Consider the following 16,801-nt stretch of genomic DNA (forward strand, 5'->3'; position numbering starts at 1 on the left):
TATCCGTCTCCAGGCCCACATGCAGATACGCCCACATACAAGTACCCGGTGACCCCTGTGAAAGGGTCGTTTGACCCCCAAAGGGGTCCATGACCCACAGGTTGAGAATTGCTGATCTATCACACCACATGTCATCTTCTTGCACAGAAGTTTTTATTTTTGTTTTGTGACAGGTGGGTAAACTGAGTTATTGAGAGGTTGAAATGGCTTGCCTGAGCTGACACAGCAGGTGGTAGAAGCAGGCCTTGACCTCAGGTCCACATGACTCCTAAGGCTGTTCACAATCTTTCCAGTCTACTTTTTAAATCCTTGGGATTACAGCATGCCCTTGATGACAATCCCTGCTAACCACTGAAATTCGCTAAGGAAGTAACTCCTGCCCAGAGAACCAGCAATTCTAAATGGACTTGCTGCAAAAACTGAAACCTAAACAAAATAGGCCAAGTTGGCATCTGGAGTAATAAACAAAACACCAAGACTATAGGAGTGTTCCCCAGGCTTAAAAGATGGCCCTGCATTTACATAAAGGAATGCTTCAGAGAAATCCTTATGGGCTTCTCTAAAGCCTTCCTGAGCCAGGGGAAATCAGTGGCATATCCTGGATTGCCTCTCTGAAGAGATGGGGGAAGGAGTAAGCCTCTGACCTCACCAGTAGAGACTAAGCACCTGGAGAAGCCAGGGCAGCTGTAAGTGGCAGGCTTCCATTAGCTCTGCAAGCAGCAGCTGCTATGGTCATGCTTGCCAGGCAGACATGCTATGAGAATACAGACAAGCACATGTATGTGCACACGCACATGGCCATTGTACCATGCAGCTACACACGTGTCTATACCCACCCCACAGACCTACCCACACACACACAGACATAAGCACACACACAAACTACACACATACAGCCCATCTGGCCTGTCCTTTGTCCTTTATCGTAGACCAACCCCCTCCTCCAGAAAGCCCCAGACAGCTGAGCTGACCCAGCCCCTCAGGCCCTGACGGATGCTGTTACCCATCCAATGATTATGGAGCTAGCTCCAGAAGCGCTGCGTCTGCTGCCTGCCTGGGCCACTAACAAGGTCTGGAGAGAAAAGTCGGGGCAGTTTATGACAGGCCCTAACGATGACTGCTCTTGGTAATGGCCAGCTTTGCGGTGACCCAAGTATGAGTTGATTACAAGCTCTGGCTCCCATTCTGCACCCCAGAACAAAGGTTTCTCGGGGGCCCTGACCGCGGCAGATGGCCCCGTCCTTCCCCGGCTGCACAGGCCACCTGCTGACCCTCTCAGGCCAGCCTCAGGAGCTTCTTTGAGTGGGTAGTCCAAAGCTGGCCCAGGCGGGGCCAGCACTGCCCCGAGCCATCGCTTAAGGGACGTGACTTGAGGGCCTCCTCTCTCCTGCTCCTCAGACTCCCCTGTCCTAAACATCTCACCCCGATGCCTCACGTGCTGTGTTAGCGCTTCATCACGTGGATTAACGTCTCTTTCATGTTTCCTTTTCGCTTCTCTCCCCGTTTCCCACCCAAGGTCTTCTTTAAGTAACATTTTTAAATGGGCTGCTGATGCCTCCCCATTGCCAACAAGACAAATGCTCTATTCCCTAACAGCTCCCCCCCAGGAGCTGACTTTTGCCAACTCGGTCGATCTCATTTCTAGATATTCCGCACCACACACCTTATAAGCTGACCATAAAAAGATTCGCCAATACACAGATAATATCACGCCTCCATGTCTTTATCTCTGCTAGGCACGCCACCTAGAATATTCTTCCTATACCCATCTCTTCAGCCTGGCAAACCGCTACCAATTCCTTGGGCGATAGCACAAGGTAGCTCTTCTCTGGAGCTTGTGTCCTGACCCCTTCCCCTAGGGGGAACTGTTCCCGCCCTCTGTGCTCCCAATAGTTCTTACCTATTACAAGAATCACAGCATTTGATGACATGGTGTTATATTTATCCGTTTTCTCCTTTATATGCCCTGTAGATGGTGAGCCCTCTGAAGGCAGGCACCACACGTCCCAATCATCCCACACAACCATTCTTAGGCGCACTAACCAGTGCTGAGCCTGACACACACAATACACCCTCAGTTCAATTCCACCAGCATTGAGTTAGTCTCTAACACTAACATGCAATCAGTTCATCGAGGCACTTCCCCCTCAAGGGCATGAAACACCATTCCGAGTAGCACAGAAGTGCTGGGGGCAGGGCCTGTGAGGCAGAAGAGAGCACCTTGGGAAAGCCGATGACAAACTTGAAGCTTTGGCCTCAGGCTGGCCCCAGGAATGGGGCCCTCCCATGAGCTCACCTACACAGACACCCTCACCCCCACTTCCAAAACTCACCAGCTCCTATTTGATCAGATGGAGGCATGATAAATGGGCTGTTCTTACCTCATTGAGGTGGCTCTATGCAGGGCTCTCACTCAGAATCCAATTTAAAAGACAACATGCAACAAGACAGAACTGGGCCGACTGAAAATCTTCCCTGCCTATACTTAGGCGCATAGGTAAGACCTATCTTTTGGCCAGCTAAGGTTTTACCTTCCTCGTCAAGGGCTCAACTCGGGGCTCAGAGCACCTGGAGGGAGGAGGCGGGTGCTCTCTTTGCCATTGACTATGGGGACTAGGAAGAAATGATACAGACACTCATGTCTACACAACCGAAATCTCTTTGGGTGTTGATCCCCAAGTCAGCACAGGCAGTGCAAAGTATAAGCAGGACCACGTACTCAGAAGAAGTCCAACAATAATCTGTTGAATTAAATCTGTGCAAGAGTGCACACTTTCTGCAGGTAGTTATATTTTCAAAAGAAAATACACACACACACACACCCATACACCTGCTTTTTAATGAATATGTGTTTAGAGTAAAGAAGCTGTAACCCGTGATCCTGGGTGCTGGCCATCATCTGGCACCTTGTAGTTGCCTGAGCCCCTTTACACCTCTGCATGTCAGAACAAAGGCCATGACTCTTTCTAGCTAACCCTGCTCCCTCTGGGTGGAAGTGGCTGCAGGTTATGTGGAGGATAGAGGCTGCCCTCATCAGCTCAGTCTCACCCTTCCACTTCTCAGCACCTTGCCCAGAGCAGACAACCATACTTATTGACTGACCTCCTTCCCTCCTGCAGCCATGCCCGGCTAAGCCATGTCTCTGACGTGGGCCCGTGACCACACCGAGTGGGTAGCCACTGTAACACGCCTGCTCATTCCAACTGCTGCTCCACACAGAGCAGACCCAGTGCTACTGGGACCCTGCCACCCTCCCAGTGGGGTACACAGCCCGTAGTGAATCAGAAGGACCAACTCCTCCTCACAGTGCAATTCAGCCTTTGAGACCCCACGTTTTCAGCAGAAGCTGGTAGACCTTACACAAGATGCTGAGTTAGTTGCTAGAAAGGACAAATGGCATGCTTTACCTGCACTTATTCACCTGAATTAGCTTTTGTCACTTTAAAAATTACTATTTGTTTTGAGTTTTCACTCCCTTTCCCAGCCTTCACCTCCTGACACCAGGGATGCCTTTCTTTACTTTCTCCATTAATCTTAAGCCTGAAGTTAGAATACTCCTCTCCTCTAGGAAACTTCCCTGAACTTCTCCAGCCCCCAAAGACCCCGTCCTCCTTCAGGCCTGAGAGTTGGAACTACGCGCTAAAGCGTCTGAAATTACCGGGAAACAGAGATAAGCAAGCACGGCCAAGGCCTGCCTCATCCACCAGCTTCTTCAATTTGTTGAGGACAGGGTCCTTGGTACGAAGCTGAGACCACAGGAAGCCTGGAAGAAGCACCGGCCACCTCTGCCACAGGCACATGTACCTGTGAGCTCCAGGAGCTGAGCCTGGCAGGCTGGTGCCGCAGCCCCTCGTGGAGCGCTGTGTAAGGGGACTCGCTCTTCAGGGGCCAGCTCTTTATGAGGATTTAAAGTGCTTACTCCAGCCCTGTTTCTAGCTCTGCTGCCAGACATAGAGGCAGAGATTTCCTTCAGCCATAAAGTCATTTCCAGAAGCTGGATGGATCTGTTATGGAAGACACACCAGTGTGAACTAATTTTCAGAGAGCTCACCAGGAGAAGAGAACACAACTGAGGTACTCCCAGGAAGAAATGTCCCGGAGACAACGCTGATGGAAGGGCCAGAGAAAACAAGAGAGGGAAAATCCCACGCATAATCCTGCCCGAAGGAGCGAGAACATAGTTTAGCGAAGCTGGTTCCTAATTTCTCCCCACTGCCAAAGTACCACTCTGGCATCTCTTTATAACTCACAGACATCCTTTCAGAATTTGTAAATGATATCCCTTAATTCCTGCCCTAAAAAAAATAATCCTTTATTGCCCTAAATATCTGCAAGCCAGTGAGAATCTATTAACTGTACCTCCGTCCCTAAGAGTGGTCCGAACAACTGTGCCTCACGTATCTGCAGCCTGTCCGACCCAGGTTATTTATTCAAGACTCAAACGTGAACATGAATGCTCTGCCCAACCCCTAAAGCCCTCATCAAACAGATACAAATGTCGCCTCTTCTCTGGGGTCCCTGCTTCCCCCCTCTGGACCACAGAGGAGGCTGGGATGAGAGGGACCCAGGGTAGGGCCTAAGTGATGCGTGGTACCCATGCACACCTGTAAACTCAGTCTTGCACTAAGGACCCCGACCAAGACCAGGGTTATCCAGAAGCTCCAGCTTCTGGGACTGGGGCTGAGAATAAGCGGTTTATAACTCAGGGATCTCTCCCTGGAAAGCCTCTACAAACAAAGACCACAATATCTCCCTTTCAAAGATGGAGAAGGCTTTCTTTCCCTCCCTCTCCATCATCACCTTTCATGTATTCATTCCCTCATCCCTCACACCTGTCCTCCACCCTTAATGTAGCACTCACAGAGCTGGATCTTCCCAAACGGATCTCTCACGCTCATCCACGAGCCAAGCCAGAGATCCAGGGAAGCATCTCATCACTTTCTGCCACTATAATTCCAGCTCAGCAGAATTCACAAGGTGATTTCAGCCCCCTTCCACCATGCTCTGGCCCCAGCTCCCAAATCATTCAACATACCCCAGCCCCCTGCCAATTTGGTTTAACAAATGTCTATTTTCAAAGAAACCTAAGCTGGCCGCTTCTGGTTCGCTTCCCTCATAACTCATCACAGGCTGTTTGTGTGATGCTGAGGGAAGCTGCCCTGAGGCTGTGCTCACTGAACCAGGAAGTCCCTAGTGCCAGCACTAAGTGGCCCTCAAGCCCACGGAGGCCCACACAGCAGGAGTGGCCCTGCACACACCGGCCCTGCCAGTCCTTGCTACTGGTGGCCCATTCGGCCAGGTCTGAGTGCCAGGTCCTCCCAGGCACAGTGAGAGTGACAGTGCTAGTGACAGGCTGGGCCTCTGACACAGCAAAGCTGTAGCTCAAATATTTATTGTATGTGTCTGGCTTTCACACGGAATTTGCAACCTGCCAGTTACTAGTGTTTACCTTGGTAGAAATTCACGGGAAATCTTAGCCTGAACAGGCCCAGAGTTTATTTTACTGCCAAATAAACAACTTTCTTTGATAAATCATCCATGTGACAGTGTTCCTGAAAGACTAAACAAAGATTTCAAGCGCAATCTATAGGCCTTTGAGAAGCCTTCCAAAGTTAATGCACGTTTAATTGGCTGCTCTAAGCAGGATGAAGCAGGAAAAGGGCCTGACATTTCTTTGGCCATTTGTCCTCCTTAAAAAAAAAAAAAAAAAAAAAAAAACACACACAAATTGGAGCTTCTGGCTCATTTCTGCAAAATGGGACAAAATTTACCAATATTTAAATATTTGGTTGCTTCTGAACATAGCCTGTTTTTTGGTTGAAGGGAGTGCATGTCACAAGGCAGCTGTCAGAAATTAAAAAGATATCCTGGATATTCTACTTGAGGAAAAGGGGAGGGCAGAGGGATGTACAACACACAAGATCTAAAATCTCTCTTAAACACACCCCAATAAATTATGAGTAGAAAAACTCACATTAGGGATAAGATTTCTAAAAAACACAAAAGAAAAGCTTGGGTAGGCGTGTCCTGGAATTGGTCTATACTCAGCCCGGGCTTCGAGTGTTCTCCAGTCTGAACTGTCCGATGCCGTCCAGTTTCAGAGCGACTTAAGGGTATCCAACTAAAACCACCAGTAAGGAGGTGTTGTTTTTTGTTTGCTTTGGTTTGCTTTGAGTTTTGATTTGGTTTGGTTTTTTAACTATAGCACCTTGAAGCTGCATAAAGTTTTTGCAAGGTTTTGAAAGTTTTTCCACATGGACTTTTAAAAAGTCTTCTTCAGAAGTTTCATTCTCTGTTAGCCAAAGAATTAACAAGGACATACCATTCTACTTCCTAAACATTTTTGCCAAACAAACTGGTTTCATTAGTGCTAGCATCTTCTTCCTACCTAGGTTAATTTCCATCCTGAAACAATTCTTTCAAATAAGAAGAGACAATTATTATGGTTTGAACAGTCACCATACTGATTAATTCAGTTCTTCCCACAGTAACACAGGAAGCAACATCCACATTTTGCAAATGGAGAGACGGACTCAGGGAGGTAAAGAGACTTCCTCACAGTTGCTCAGCTTATTGGGTTGGAATTTAATCCAAGCCTGTCTGGCCTGAAGCCTATGTTCTTTCTGCTCTACTGTACTGTCTGCCTTATAGGTTAGGTACAGACATCAGTCCCTTTATATTTCACAAACTCTGAAAGTAGTGAAGCAGCACCCTATGCCCCCTTCCCAGGGAGCTTCCTTGGCCATTTCTGACAAGATGGAAGTGTGATGGGCATGACAGAACATGAAAGAGGAAGGGTGTGGAATCTGGACTGGCTACCCAGGGAGGTGCTGATGGGAATGAAAACTGTAAGGGATGCCAGGCAGTGGCCTTGGGCAATCAAGTGACTAACTCCCCTATCTGAGTCGTATTTTCCTCAGTCTGTAAGATGACAGCCCTGGACTGGCTGATCTTTAAGGTCTCACCAAGCTTGGCATATCTGTAGAATGACACAGGGGCTAAGACGAGCAAGGCAAGACCCAAAGAAACAGGCTGCTTGTGTGGGCTGTGAAGAGCCCCCTCATCCCATCTCATCCCTTACACACTTCTTCTCCAACCACTCCCAGAAAGCTCCAGAGAACAGGGGTGAACTTGAGGGCAAATACTCCTTGCCCCCCCCCATCTCCATGATAGTTTATGTATATGTCAAATGATAAGGAGGACATTTTGTTAAGTGAAATAAGCCAGACACAAAAGGACAAATACTGTAGGATTCCACTTATATGAACACCTAGAATAGTCAAATTCATAGAGACAGAAAGTACAATGGTGGTTTCTGGGGGTGGGGGAGAGGAGAATGGGGAGTGAGTGTTTTGAGTACAGAGTTTCAGTTTGGGATAATGAAAAATATCTAAAAAGGGATAGCGGTGATGGTTGCACAACAATGTGAATGTACTTAATGCCACATACTTAGAAATGGTTAAAATGGTAAATTTTATGTTATATATATTTTACCACAATAAATTTAAAAATATTAATAATAATAAGGATGGCTAGGCACTGGGGTAGGGCCACTCACAACTAGAGAATTACAGAACTGCAGGTTGGAGGGTACATCAAAAGACCCCCAAACCACACCATTTGGCAACTGACCATCCCAAGGAATAACCTAGTCCAGGAGTCTGCAAACTGTAGCTCGCGAGCCACATGCGGCTCTTTGGGTACGTACATGTGGCTCTGAAGTAACATTGAAAATGAAAATAAAACTATCATAGTTTCATTTATAAAATTTTTAAAGGATATTATTCACATAATGGTGATTTCATTTGTTTTATGGCTCTCAAATAATTTTTAAATTGTTGTGAGAGACAGAATTGGCTCTTCCGTCTCAAAAGTTTGCTGACCTCTGACCTAGTCAGAATTGGATTTCACCACAAAGAGAAGGAAGTCATGTGTCAGTCTATCCTGAACCAACCATGCTCACGCTTAAATCTGTCTTAGGGCGAAGAAAAGCAATCATTTCAACGTGATGCAAGGAGGGGAGAGGGCTGAAAAACAATTTGGTTCAGGAAAGATCTCAATAACTACACTGAAAGCAGAGGACAGAGAGGTTCTGAGATGCACCTCTCACTTGTTTGGTGAAAGCTGCGAAGGGAGGCCTCGTCTGCCCAGGACAGGTTGCAGGGCTACTGCCATCCCTGAAAAGAGCACCTACGAATTAGTCCAGCCTACACGCCAGGCCAAGAGCTTGGTTCCTTACACGCTATCTTAGCTACGCTGCAACAAAACCTATACCTGGCTGTCAGCTGCCATTTCACAGAGGTAAACTGAAGCCTGGAGACGTTAAGGGATTTGCCCAGTGTTGCAGGGCATACATACAGTAGCACAGGGAGGATTAAACTGGGTTCCAAAGAATGCCACGCCCCACCCATGGATCCTGGGTTTCTGTGTCCTTTCTCATACTTCAACATACTTTTACAGGTTCAAAGACGCTAAACAGAAATGTTTCTCATTGAGATTTGCTTCATCTATGTATCTTCCTGCCACAGGCACAGCCAAGAAGGAATCAGAGTTGGAGAGAGAGTGCACCATGCTCACCAGAAGGGAAAACCTGGCTTTTATCCCAGCTTTTCCTCTGTTCCTCAACATGGCTTTGGAGTGCAAAGTGCTCCCCATGTGACTTCAATCCAAACTGCCCAAGGCCTGATTCCTCTGACTAGAACTCCAGGTTTGGGGCCTGCTCGGGGACCCTCCAATCTGAGATTGCGGGTGAGCAGGGAACCGCCATCACAGCTCACCCAGCCAAGAGCTTCAGCTATGGTCTCTGCACTGTCCAACCCAGCCCCATGCACGGGACGACGAATTAGACTGGTGCTCAGACCATGAGCTGGGAGTGACACTTCCAGTGCACTGAAAGCACCCAACCTCATGTTCTCCTGCACAGGAGATGCCACAGCTCCTTCCAAGTACTTACAGATCTGCGGATGGAATATGTATTTTAGAGATCATCAGTGACAATAAAAACCATTTGTTTTGAGCCTGCCAACTCCCCCCTGGGTTAACAATTCCTTCTCCCATGTCTATTTAATTTTACTTGGACTAAACTAGATTTCTGAATGTTAGGGCTTTTTGTTTTCTTTTATATATACACTCAGTCACCTAAAACAGGGCATGTAATTTTCCTTGAACTTAATAAACAAGTGACACCGAGTCACTTGGAAAGAAACTTTCTCCTTTTATGAAAAAAGGAAGTCCAATTTCCAAATCCCTGCCATCCCCTGTCATTCATATTCTCATCTGACAAGCTTTTATTTTATGCCGCCATGTCTAAGACGCTGTGCCAGAGACTATGTAAGTACAAACAGGCCTTGTTTTTTTCATGCTAAGACACAGATTATCGTTACATTTAAACATGAAGTATGTTTTCTTTGTCAGTGGTACAAAATGAATAGCAGGACTCACAGTTCATGAGCATCTTACACTAGGTAAAGTATGGTACACGATACAGACCCTGCTCTCAAGCAGCTTACAGATGTTCCAGTTACTGTGCTGGCAGTCGGTTTTCCTCACCTGCGGAAGGAAATCCACCGTTTGGTTTGGAAGGCTGAGCCCACTTCTTGCAAGAGATCAAACTGCCCTTCAGAGTAAAACACTGTGCCTCCCAACAGCAGCACAGCCAAGACACCTTGAAAAAGGGGTGCGAACAAATTAGCAAATGTGCAAGGAACCTCTAAAAATATTTCCTTGAGGGAACACTCCCAAATGCTACCTGGGAGTGCTGATTTTTCTTTCCTGTTTGACTCGTTTTAGTGTTGCAAAGTATGGTTTTACTCTTTATGAGGAAACATATAGTGGGGGGAAAAAAATCCAGAAGGCAAGGAAAATTTCTGGGGGCAAAGCAATCTTTTTCTACAGCAAGAAAACACTGGGCTAAAAAAAAAAAAAAATTGCCACCTGAACTCTCAAGTTCAAAAAACTACTGAGGCCAGTACAAGAGAAATCTCTGAACTATCTTAGCAGAAGTATATTGTCATGCACATTTCTACCAGAAAAGCTGAAGGGTGTTTGCAGATACTGGAGAAGAAGCTAGAGAGAGTGGCCAGAGGCAGGGTACTAACCTCACAGCAATTATAAATCAGATCCTTACATCCCCGGGATAAGTTAACCTGAAGGGCACTGGGTTGTTAACAGCAGGGTTATTAGTGGGGCAGCTTGCAAATACTATATTGGCCTGTTTAAGAGATGACAGCAGCACCCTGTTGTCATACAGCAGGGAAAGCAGAGAGAGAACAAAAAGCAGATCAGTGCGACCTAAGTTAAGCACAGCAGGCAGGCTGACCACCATGTTGAACTCAGAGACTTTGCACCATCTAACTTTCGGCTTTCCCACATCTGGTGCTTGATCCAGGCTGATTCAGCTGCATTCCTGAGCATCAGCACACAGGTGTTTCTACTGATGCTTTTCCCTGTTGGGGGAAAAAAATGTACTCTGAACTGAGGGGGTACAGTGCAGGGGTGAAGAGACTAGTGGCCAAGCAGACCAGCCAGAGAGTTAAAAATGTACTGCCCGAAGAGGAGGGAATGGTTTGGGCATGCAGGAGTCCAAGGATGCATTGGTGGGGGGGGGGGGGCAAATGTGCATGCTGACCCAGAAGGAATGCACCCCTGTTCCTGGAGCTCACAGAGAGCCTTCTAACAATCCGATATCTTCCCACTGGGGATGTCAGAGTCACTCAATGCAAAGTTTGAGCCCTGGAATAGGGAGTAAAACATTCTTTTTCTTTTCTGTAGTGTGTCAGCTTGCATTGCTGAATTTCTTTGTTTCCTAACTGAATCCCATCAGCGTGGCTGACTGCCTCACTTACTTGAAATGAACTGAGCTAGGAAACAAGTTTCTCAACAAGGCTGCAGTCCCCAGGGTGCTGAGAAGGGCAGAGCTAAGCTCAGCCCCTGCGGGGGCGGGGGATCCTATCTATTGTCTTATAAGAACATTATAAACAAAAAGCCAAAAAGTCTCTCCCACATCCAGATCAAAAAAGCCTGGCACGCACTATACCTGTGCGGAGGAGATACATGCCTCTGTGGAAGTCCTGCAGCTATTCGTCTTCTCTTAAGTGAGGAAGGCAGCACGACAGAGAATAAAAGTTCTATAAACTCAAGAAGAAAATAATCTCAGGGCTAAAAGAACACAGTCCCAAACAGCTAATTCCTCAGATTCACCAAGACCTGGCTGGTTATTAAAATAAGATCTACGCCTCCCTCCTGTAAGCAGTAAGCAAGCGCTTGCTGACTTAGCAGGTACCTACTGCAGTGGGAAAAGGATGCATCACCAGGGAAGTTACCTGAGCACCCTCTAAGCCCTTGCCCTACACCACAGGTCAACCTTCCACATTCAAATTCTTTCCCAAGGCTTGCCTCTTCAGCTCATGTCTAGGGAATGTCTCTAGTTTAACTAGTTGCCACAAAGCCCCCAGCTACCAGAATTTTGGTGGGCAACTGGGGGAAGAGGGAGGAGACCTCATAACAAGTTCAGGTTGATAAGTTCCAGACAAAAATCTGAGCAGAAGCATGTGATCTCTTCTCACAGCCCCTTAGCATTAACTTTGGCCTTGAGTTTCCACAGCCCCCTCTTCAGCTGGTAAGTTAAAAAATGACTCCATGGGAGCGGCCAGTTAGCTCAGTTGGTTTGAGCGCAGTATTCGTAATACCAAGGTTGCCGGTTCGATCCCCACATGGGCCACTGACCTGCACCCTCCACAACTAGATTGAAACAATTACTTGACTTGGAGCTAATGGGTTCTGGAAAAACACACTGTTCCCCAATAAAAAATTTTTTTAAATGATTCCATAATTCTCTAGAAAAATCAATGATTAGTGTTTGGACAATTTTTTTTTAATTTTTAATTAAATTTTAATTTATTCTAAATATTTTGGGAGAGAGAGGCTGGCCAAGTGGCTCAGTTGGTTAGGAGCGCGAGCTCTGAGCAACGGGGACACTGGTTCATTTCCCACATGGGCCAGTGAGCTGCACCCGAGCTGAGCTGCTGCTGAGCTGCCCACAGGTGGCAGGATGGCTCAGCTGGTGAGAGCACATGCTCCTAACAACAAGGTTGCCGGTTAGACTCCCACATGGGATGGTGGGCTATGCCCACCTGCAACTAAGATTGAACATGGGTACCTTGAGCTGTGCTGCTGCAAGCTGCCAACAGGCAGCTGGACTTGGAGCTGAGCTAGCTGCACCCTCCACAACTAAGATTGAAGGACAACAACTTGGCTGTTCCCCTTCCCCAATTCCCCCAAAAAAAATCTTAAAAAAATAATACATAAATAAATTATTTTGGGATATGGCAACTATTGGGTTGTCGGAAAAGTCATGACGCAGTTTTGCAACGAAAAACATAGAAAAAAATACGTCATGACTTTTCCAACAACCTAATCGCACAGTACCTTCCACTCAAATGTTGAATGAATGGATAATCAATGAATGATCAGATTGAATTTGAGTGTCCTAAATGAAACTCAGGAATCACCTTCCAGTCACCTCCACACATTCAGTTCCAGGGTTTTCCATGACACTTCCCTCATTAGCTGAGCCTGATGAAAGTTACATGAGCATATACATTAGCTGATATATTACCTTACAGAGTTTACTATAACATGATTCCCTGGATTTGATAAAATGCCAAGAGGCCAATTTCTAAAAGTGAGTGTGGCAATTTACAATATCTGAAGAGGGTCAATGAACTCCACAAGAGCGGCCCCTTAGGTATACCTTGTGAGGACCCTTCAGGAACACCGCTACACCTGAGCAGATTCTTCCTGCCCCAGATGTGCAGCAAAAGTCTTCTTATCAAGATTTCTGAGGAATTTTATGTCCTTTTTCTCTACATCTAAATGTATCCTTAGGAAGGAATCTCATCCCCATTTGTGGAAGAAAAGCTTGTTGTCAAGGCAGCTGTGCACCCACAGGCTTTATGGCAGGACCTCTGCCAGGCTCAGCCCAGTGTTTGGCACCTGCTGACGAAGCAAACATGTGAACATTGAGAAGCAAATGTCACCACGATCAGATGGAAGCGTAATCAGAGCCCGCTCCAATTTTATCTGAGTTCATTTAAAAGGACAACAAGGAAAAGGGTGTGACAAACACAGGCAGCAGAATGCAGAGTAGACCAAATCTTCCTAGTGGTCCTGCTGTGCTCCTCCAAGAACGAAGGAAGCAGGCAGATGGCTAGTGCAGAAATAAAGCGCACAAAAGGCGTCCATGCTTAAGTAGCTCTCTGTGGCCAAGGGTCTGACTTCTTCAACGTCTGTCCACAGTCGCAATGACACATACCCTGAGAATATGTCTGTCCCATGTACAATTTCCTCTAATTCGCACATGCACTCACATATGTGCAGCTCCTTCAAACACTGTACTCTGCCAGTAGAAAGCCCTTATAATGCCTGGTAAATGACATGGAGTCGGTTTCCGAAAGGACATAAAGACTCATGGTACCTACCGTTCTGCATTTCCTGGTAAGAACTCTGTATAAAATCCAACTCAGGGACACAGTGCAGGCACCATGGGAAACTCACTTTTCAGCGTCAGGCTAAACGTATCCTTCAGCAAAGCAGGCCTGGCCCAAGCCACTTCCCGGCATCCATATAAAATGGAGGCAGGAGCAAGGGAGGCAACCCTTCAAATGGATGTGGTTTACATTTACTTTTCCCAGAGGAAAGACTCCCAAAGGTGTCTGGGGCACGGGTCTTCTGCAGGACAGACTACAGGGGACCATCCCTAATAGGTCCCCTGAGATCTGCTCCCCAGGCCACATCCAGCCCTTCTCCTGGGGCTGTAAGTGCTGATTCGAAATTCCCTTATTAACCTGGAGTGATTTGGGGGAAAGGGGAGAGAAATCCTACTCCTATAGGGATGTCAATTTTCTTTGCCTGGAAGGACCTGATAGGGCCTCCTCCTCTGAATGCCCTACTGTTGGACTCTCCCCTCCCTGGAAAGGCACCCCATCGTCAGCCATTTCAGATCCTGGGTAGAGTGGTGCTGACACCTAGGGGTGGATGGAGAAAGCGCCAGCACAGAGAGAAGGCCAGCTCAAGCTGCCCGCTATGCCTCCTGGTAGTGTCCAAGGAGTGGTGTTTTCCCCTAGCTCCTGTCCACCTGGCCCCAAGCCACCCTCCCTCCAGTCTTAGAGAAGGTCCCTAAAAACCTGTCCAGGGATCTCCCACACAGAAGGACAAAATCAAAACTAGACTTTAATAAAAACTGGCCAATTCCCCACCCTATCTAGTCTTCCATCTGCCTGAGAAAAGCAGCCATTGGGAATGTTAGGGATAGAAAGATGCATCAACAGGCTGTGTTCAGCAGGGAGATGGGCCAGGCGGAACCAGGGAATGTCAAACCTCCCCGAGGAGGCCAGGGACGCTTTCTTACCAAACTCGCTCGCACAGAGATGTTCAATTATGGCTTCAGATTTCAATTCGTTGTCACATGGAGGACACACAGTTGTGCCTAGAAAGGGAAAGAGGGAGAAACAGGAGCTGTGAGTTATAGGGATATGGGATGCAGGAAGGAACCGTCCCTGGGAAAGAGATCAGCCCAGGACCAGGATGCAAGTAGTTAAAGGTCTTTTGGAATTTCTGAAGGTCAACCTGAGAATCGAAGAGTCCTGGAGCCCAGCGCCTAAAGCTATAAACAGACATATGGTTTCTTGAAAATTTGGCGGCTAGAGCTGTTGAATATGGCACAACTATTTAAACCAACATTATATGGGGCTAGATGGTGCAGGTCCTATGAATTGTGGCTTGATGGGGTAGGATGGGCTCCTGTGAAAAGTTGGCTTTTCACATATAGTCCAATTGTTTGTTTCCTGTTTTTTCTCCCCTCTCATTTAAATATCCCCCTCTGATTCCTGCTCCCTTTCCATTCCCAAACTCCCAAGAAGACAGCAGATCAATCTGACCAGCTCTCTTGGAGCCAAGAAAAAAAAACTCTGCCAGACTCACAAACTCTATCCCCAGGCCCTGAACACCCCTCTCCAAAAGGGCTATTGCAGTATGAGCTCCTAGCAAGAGCTGCCAAATGGGAGGACAGAGGTGGATAAGAGAAACCCTCTAGGGGCGTTTTCACAGCACTGTGAAGTGCTTTGAAGAGGAGGCGTGTGCGTGTGTGTGTGTGTGTGTGTGTGTGTGTGTGTGTGTGTGTATCCAGTATGAGGGCCACTGGGAGGTGGCTAAGCCCCAGGGGAGGCGGCACCTGAGACCAGGACTAGAGGCCTCCTCCAAGTCAAAATTCTACTGATCCTGGAGGGATCCTTGAGAGGTAAAGTGCCTCCATGGAAGGACAGGGAGAAAGTGGTACCGTGGCATCCCCAGAAGGGTGAGGTGGCTTATCATCACCACCACCACCAGCAGCATCATCACTATCATCATCATCACCATCACCACCTTTCAAACAACCTGGAGTTTGATCCATGATCTAGAGAAGCATTACCATGTTCTAAGGGCACGCCGTTCCTGGCACAGCACTGGAGGCCAAGCCAGCCCGGAGCTAAGGAGCACAGGAAAGTCACCACATGGAAGGATGGTGTGCTAAATGACTTCCGCTCAGATATAAGGCTCCTTGTCCCCTCCTTCCCTTCCATCTCTACTGCTTCTGGACAGTATCTCCTCCTCAGTCAGCTCGCTCCCTTGTGGCTCAGCAAAATGGGCAAAGCTTCCCAAGATGGATGATAAGGAGGGAACTGCACAACTCCTAGGACACAGCTGATCCAGAGCTGGCCGCGCACCCTCTACTTCTAAGCAGGGTCCCTGCATGGTCTTAGTCTTTGTTGGCAGATTCCTCACCTGCCTTTACTCTATACTCAAGGCCAAACACCATCCAGATTCTCAGTGCAGCAAGAACCATGGCCACACTCCCAGCAAAAGACTGCGTGTGGCTGTCTTTTGGCCCAGATGGTGGAAATTTGGTCTTCACCTAGAACTTGAGACTGTTAGTGTTTATAACAAAGGGAATACCTTACCCAGAATTTTGCGTATGGTTCTTGCTTCCATGGAGAGAAAAACAGAGAAAGGAAGTCCCACAATATAGGAAGGACCATGTTAGTTATATCTGGAGTGTCAACTGTGCTTTGGAGTTTTCCTTGTTTAGGTTATTTTTTTTAAAAGTGCAAGTTACCATGTTGCAAGGTTCCACAAGTATAATATTGATCGAACAAGTAGCAGAGCCAAAGCTAATGCCAGAGTGCCATCCACTCCACACACTCACATCATCTCATCTGGACACTCCGAGCTCCCTGACCCTGCTGGCAGCCGAGGGCTCTATACCCCACATGGGCATTTTCCTCAGGCCCATTTGGCCTTCCGTGCCTCCCAGGATAGCAGGAGCTCATTGAGGTGACCTCTGTGTGTTCTCAGTATGGCTTTTCCCCATCTTGCTTTTCTTACCGCCGCCCCTGGAGCAGCTCGACCCAGAGAAGGGAGGAATGTGTAATGCAATATTAATCTGTGCCCCCTCCAATTGTCCTTGGGGCCCCGCAGGCTGCCTCAGCAGGAAAAATCCACCCGTCTGAGAGGTAGAACTAAATCACTGTTTTAAGGCAAAATTAAAATCATGTTTAAAGCAAAGGAACCAAAAACTAAAACGTTTTGTGTTTTATCAATATTTAAGGAGGAGTAGAGGAGAAAGTACAACACTGGAATCGGGATTAAGTACATTTTAAAAAATCAATGCACACACACGCACACAGCATATTCTCTCCCCTCCCCTTCTCTCACACACATACGCACAAGCACGTTCCCTCCCCCCCCTTCTCTCTCTCTCTCTCTC

General features: G+C 47.3%; 1 protein-coding gene across 1 annotated transcript in view; it reads right to left on the bottom strand.

Annotated features, from left to right (window-relative positions):
• Nucleotides 1-16,801, bottom strand: part of SFRP1 (secreted frizzled related protein 1) — a 43,049-nt gene that overhangs the window by 22,565 nt on the left and 3,683 nt on the right. The window contains exon 2 of the mRNA XM_019649219.1: nt 14,408-14,485. Within this exon, the coding sequence (XP_019504764.1) occupies nt 14,408-14,485 (78 nt within the window). The remainder of the gene's footprint in view (nt 1-14,407; nt 14,486-16,801) is intronic.

Source organism: Hipposideros armiger, unplaced genomic scaffold (assembly GCF_001890085.2).
Source record: "Hipposideros armiger isolate ML-2016 unplaced genomic scaffold, ASM189008v1 scaffold_131, whole genome shotgun sequence".
Classification (NCBI taxonomy): Eukaryota; Metazoa; Chordata; class Mammalia; order Chiroptera; family Hipposideridae; genus Hipposideros; species Hipposideros armiger.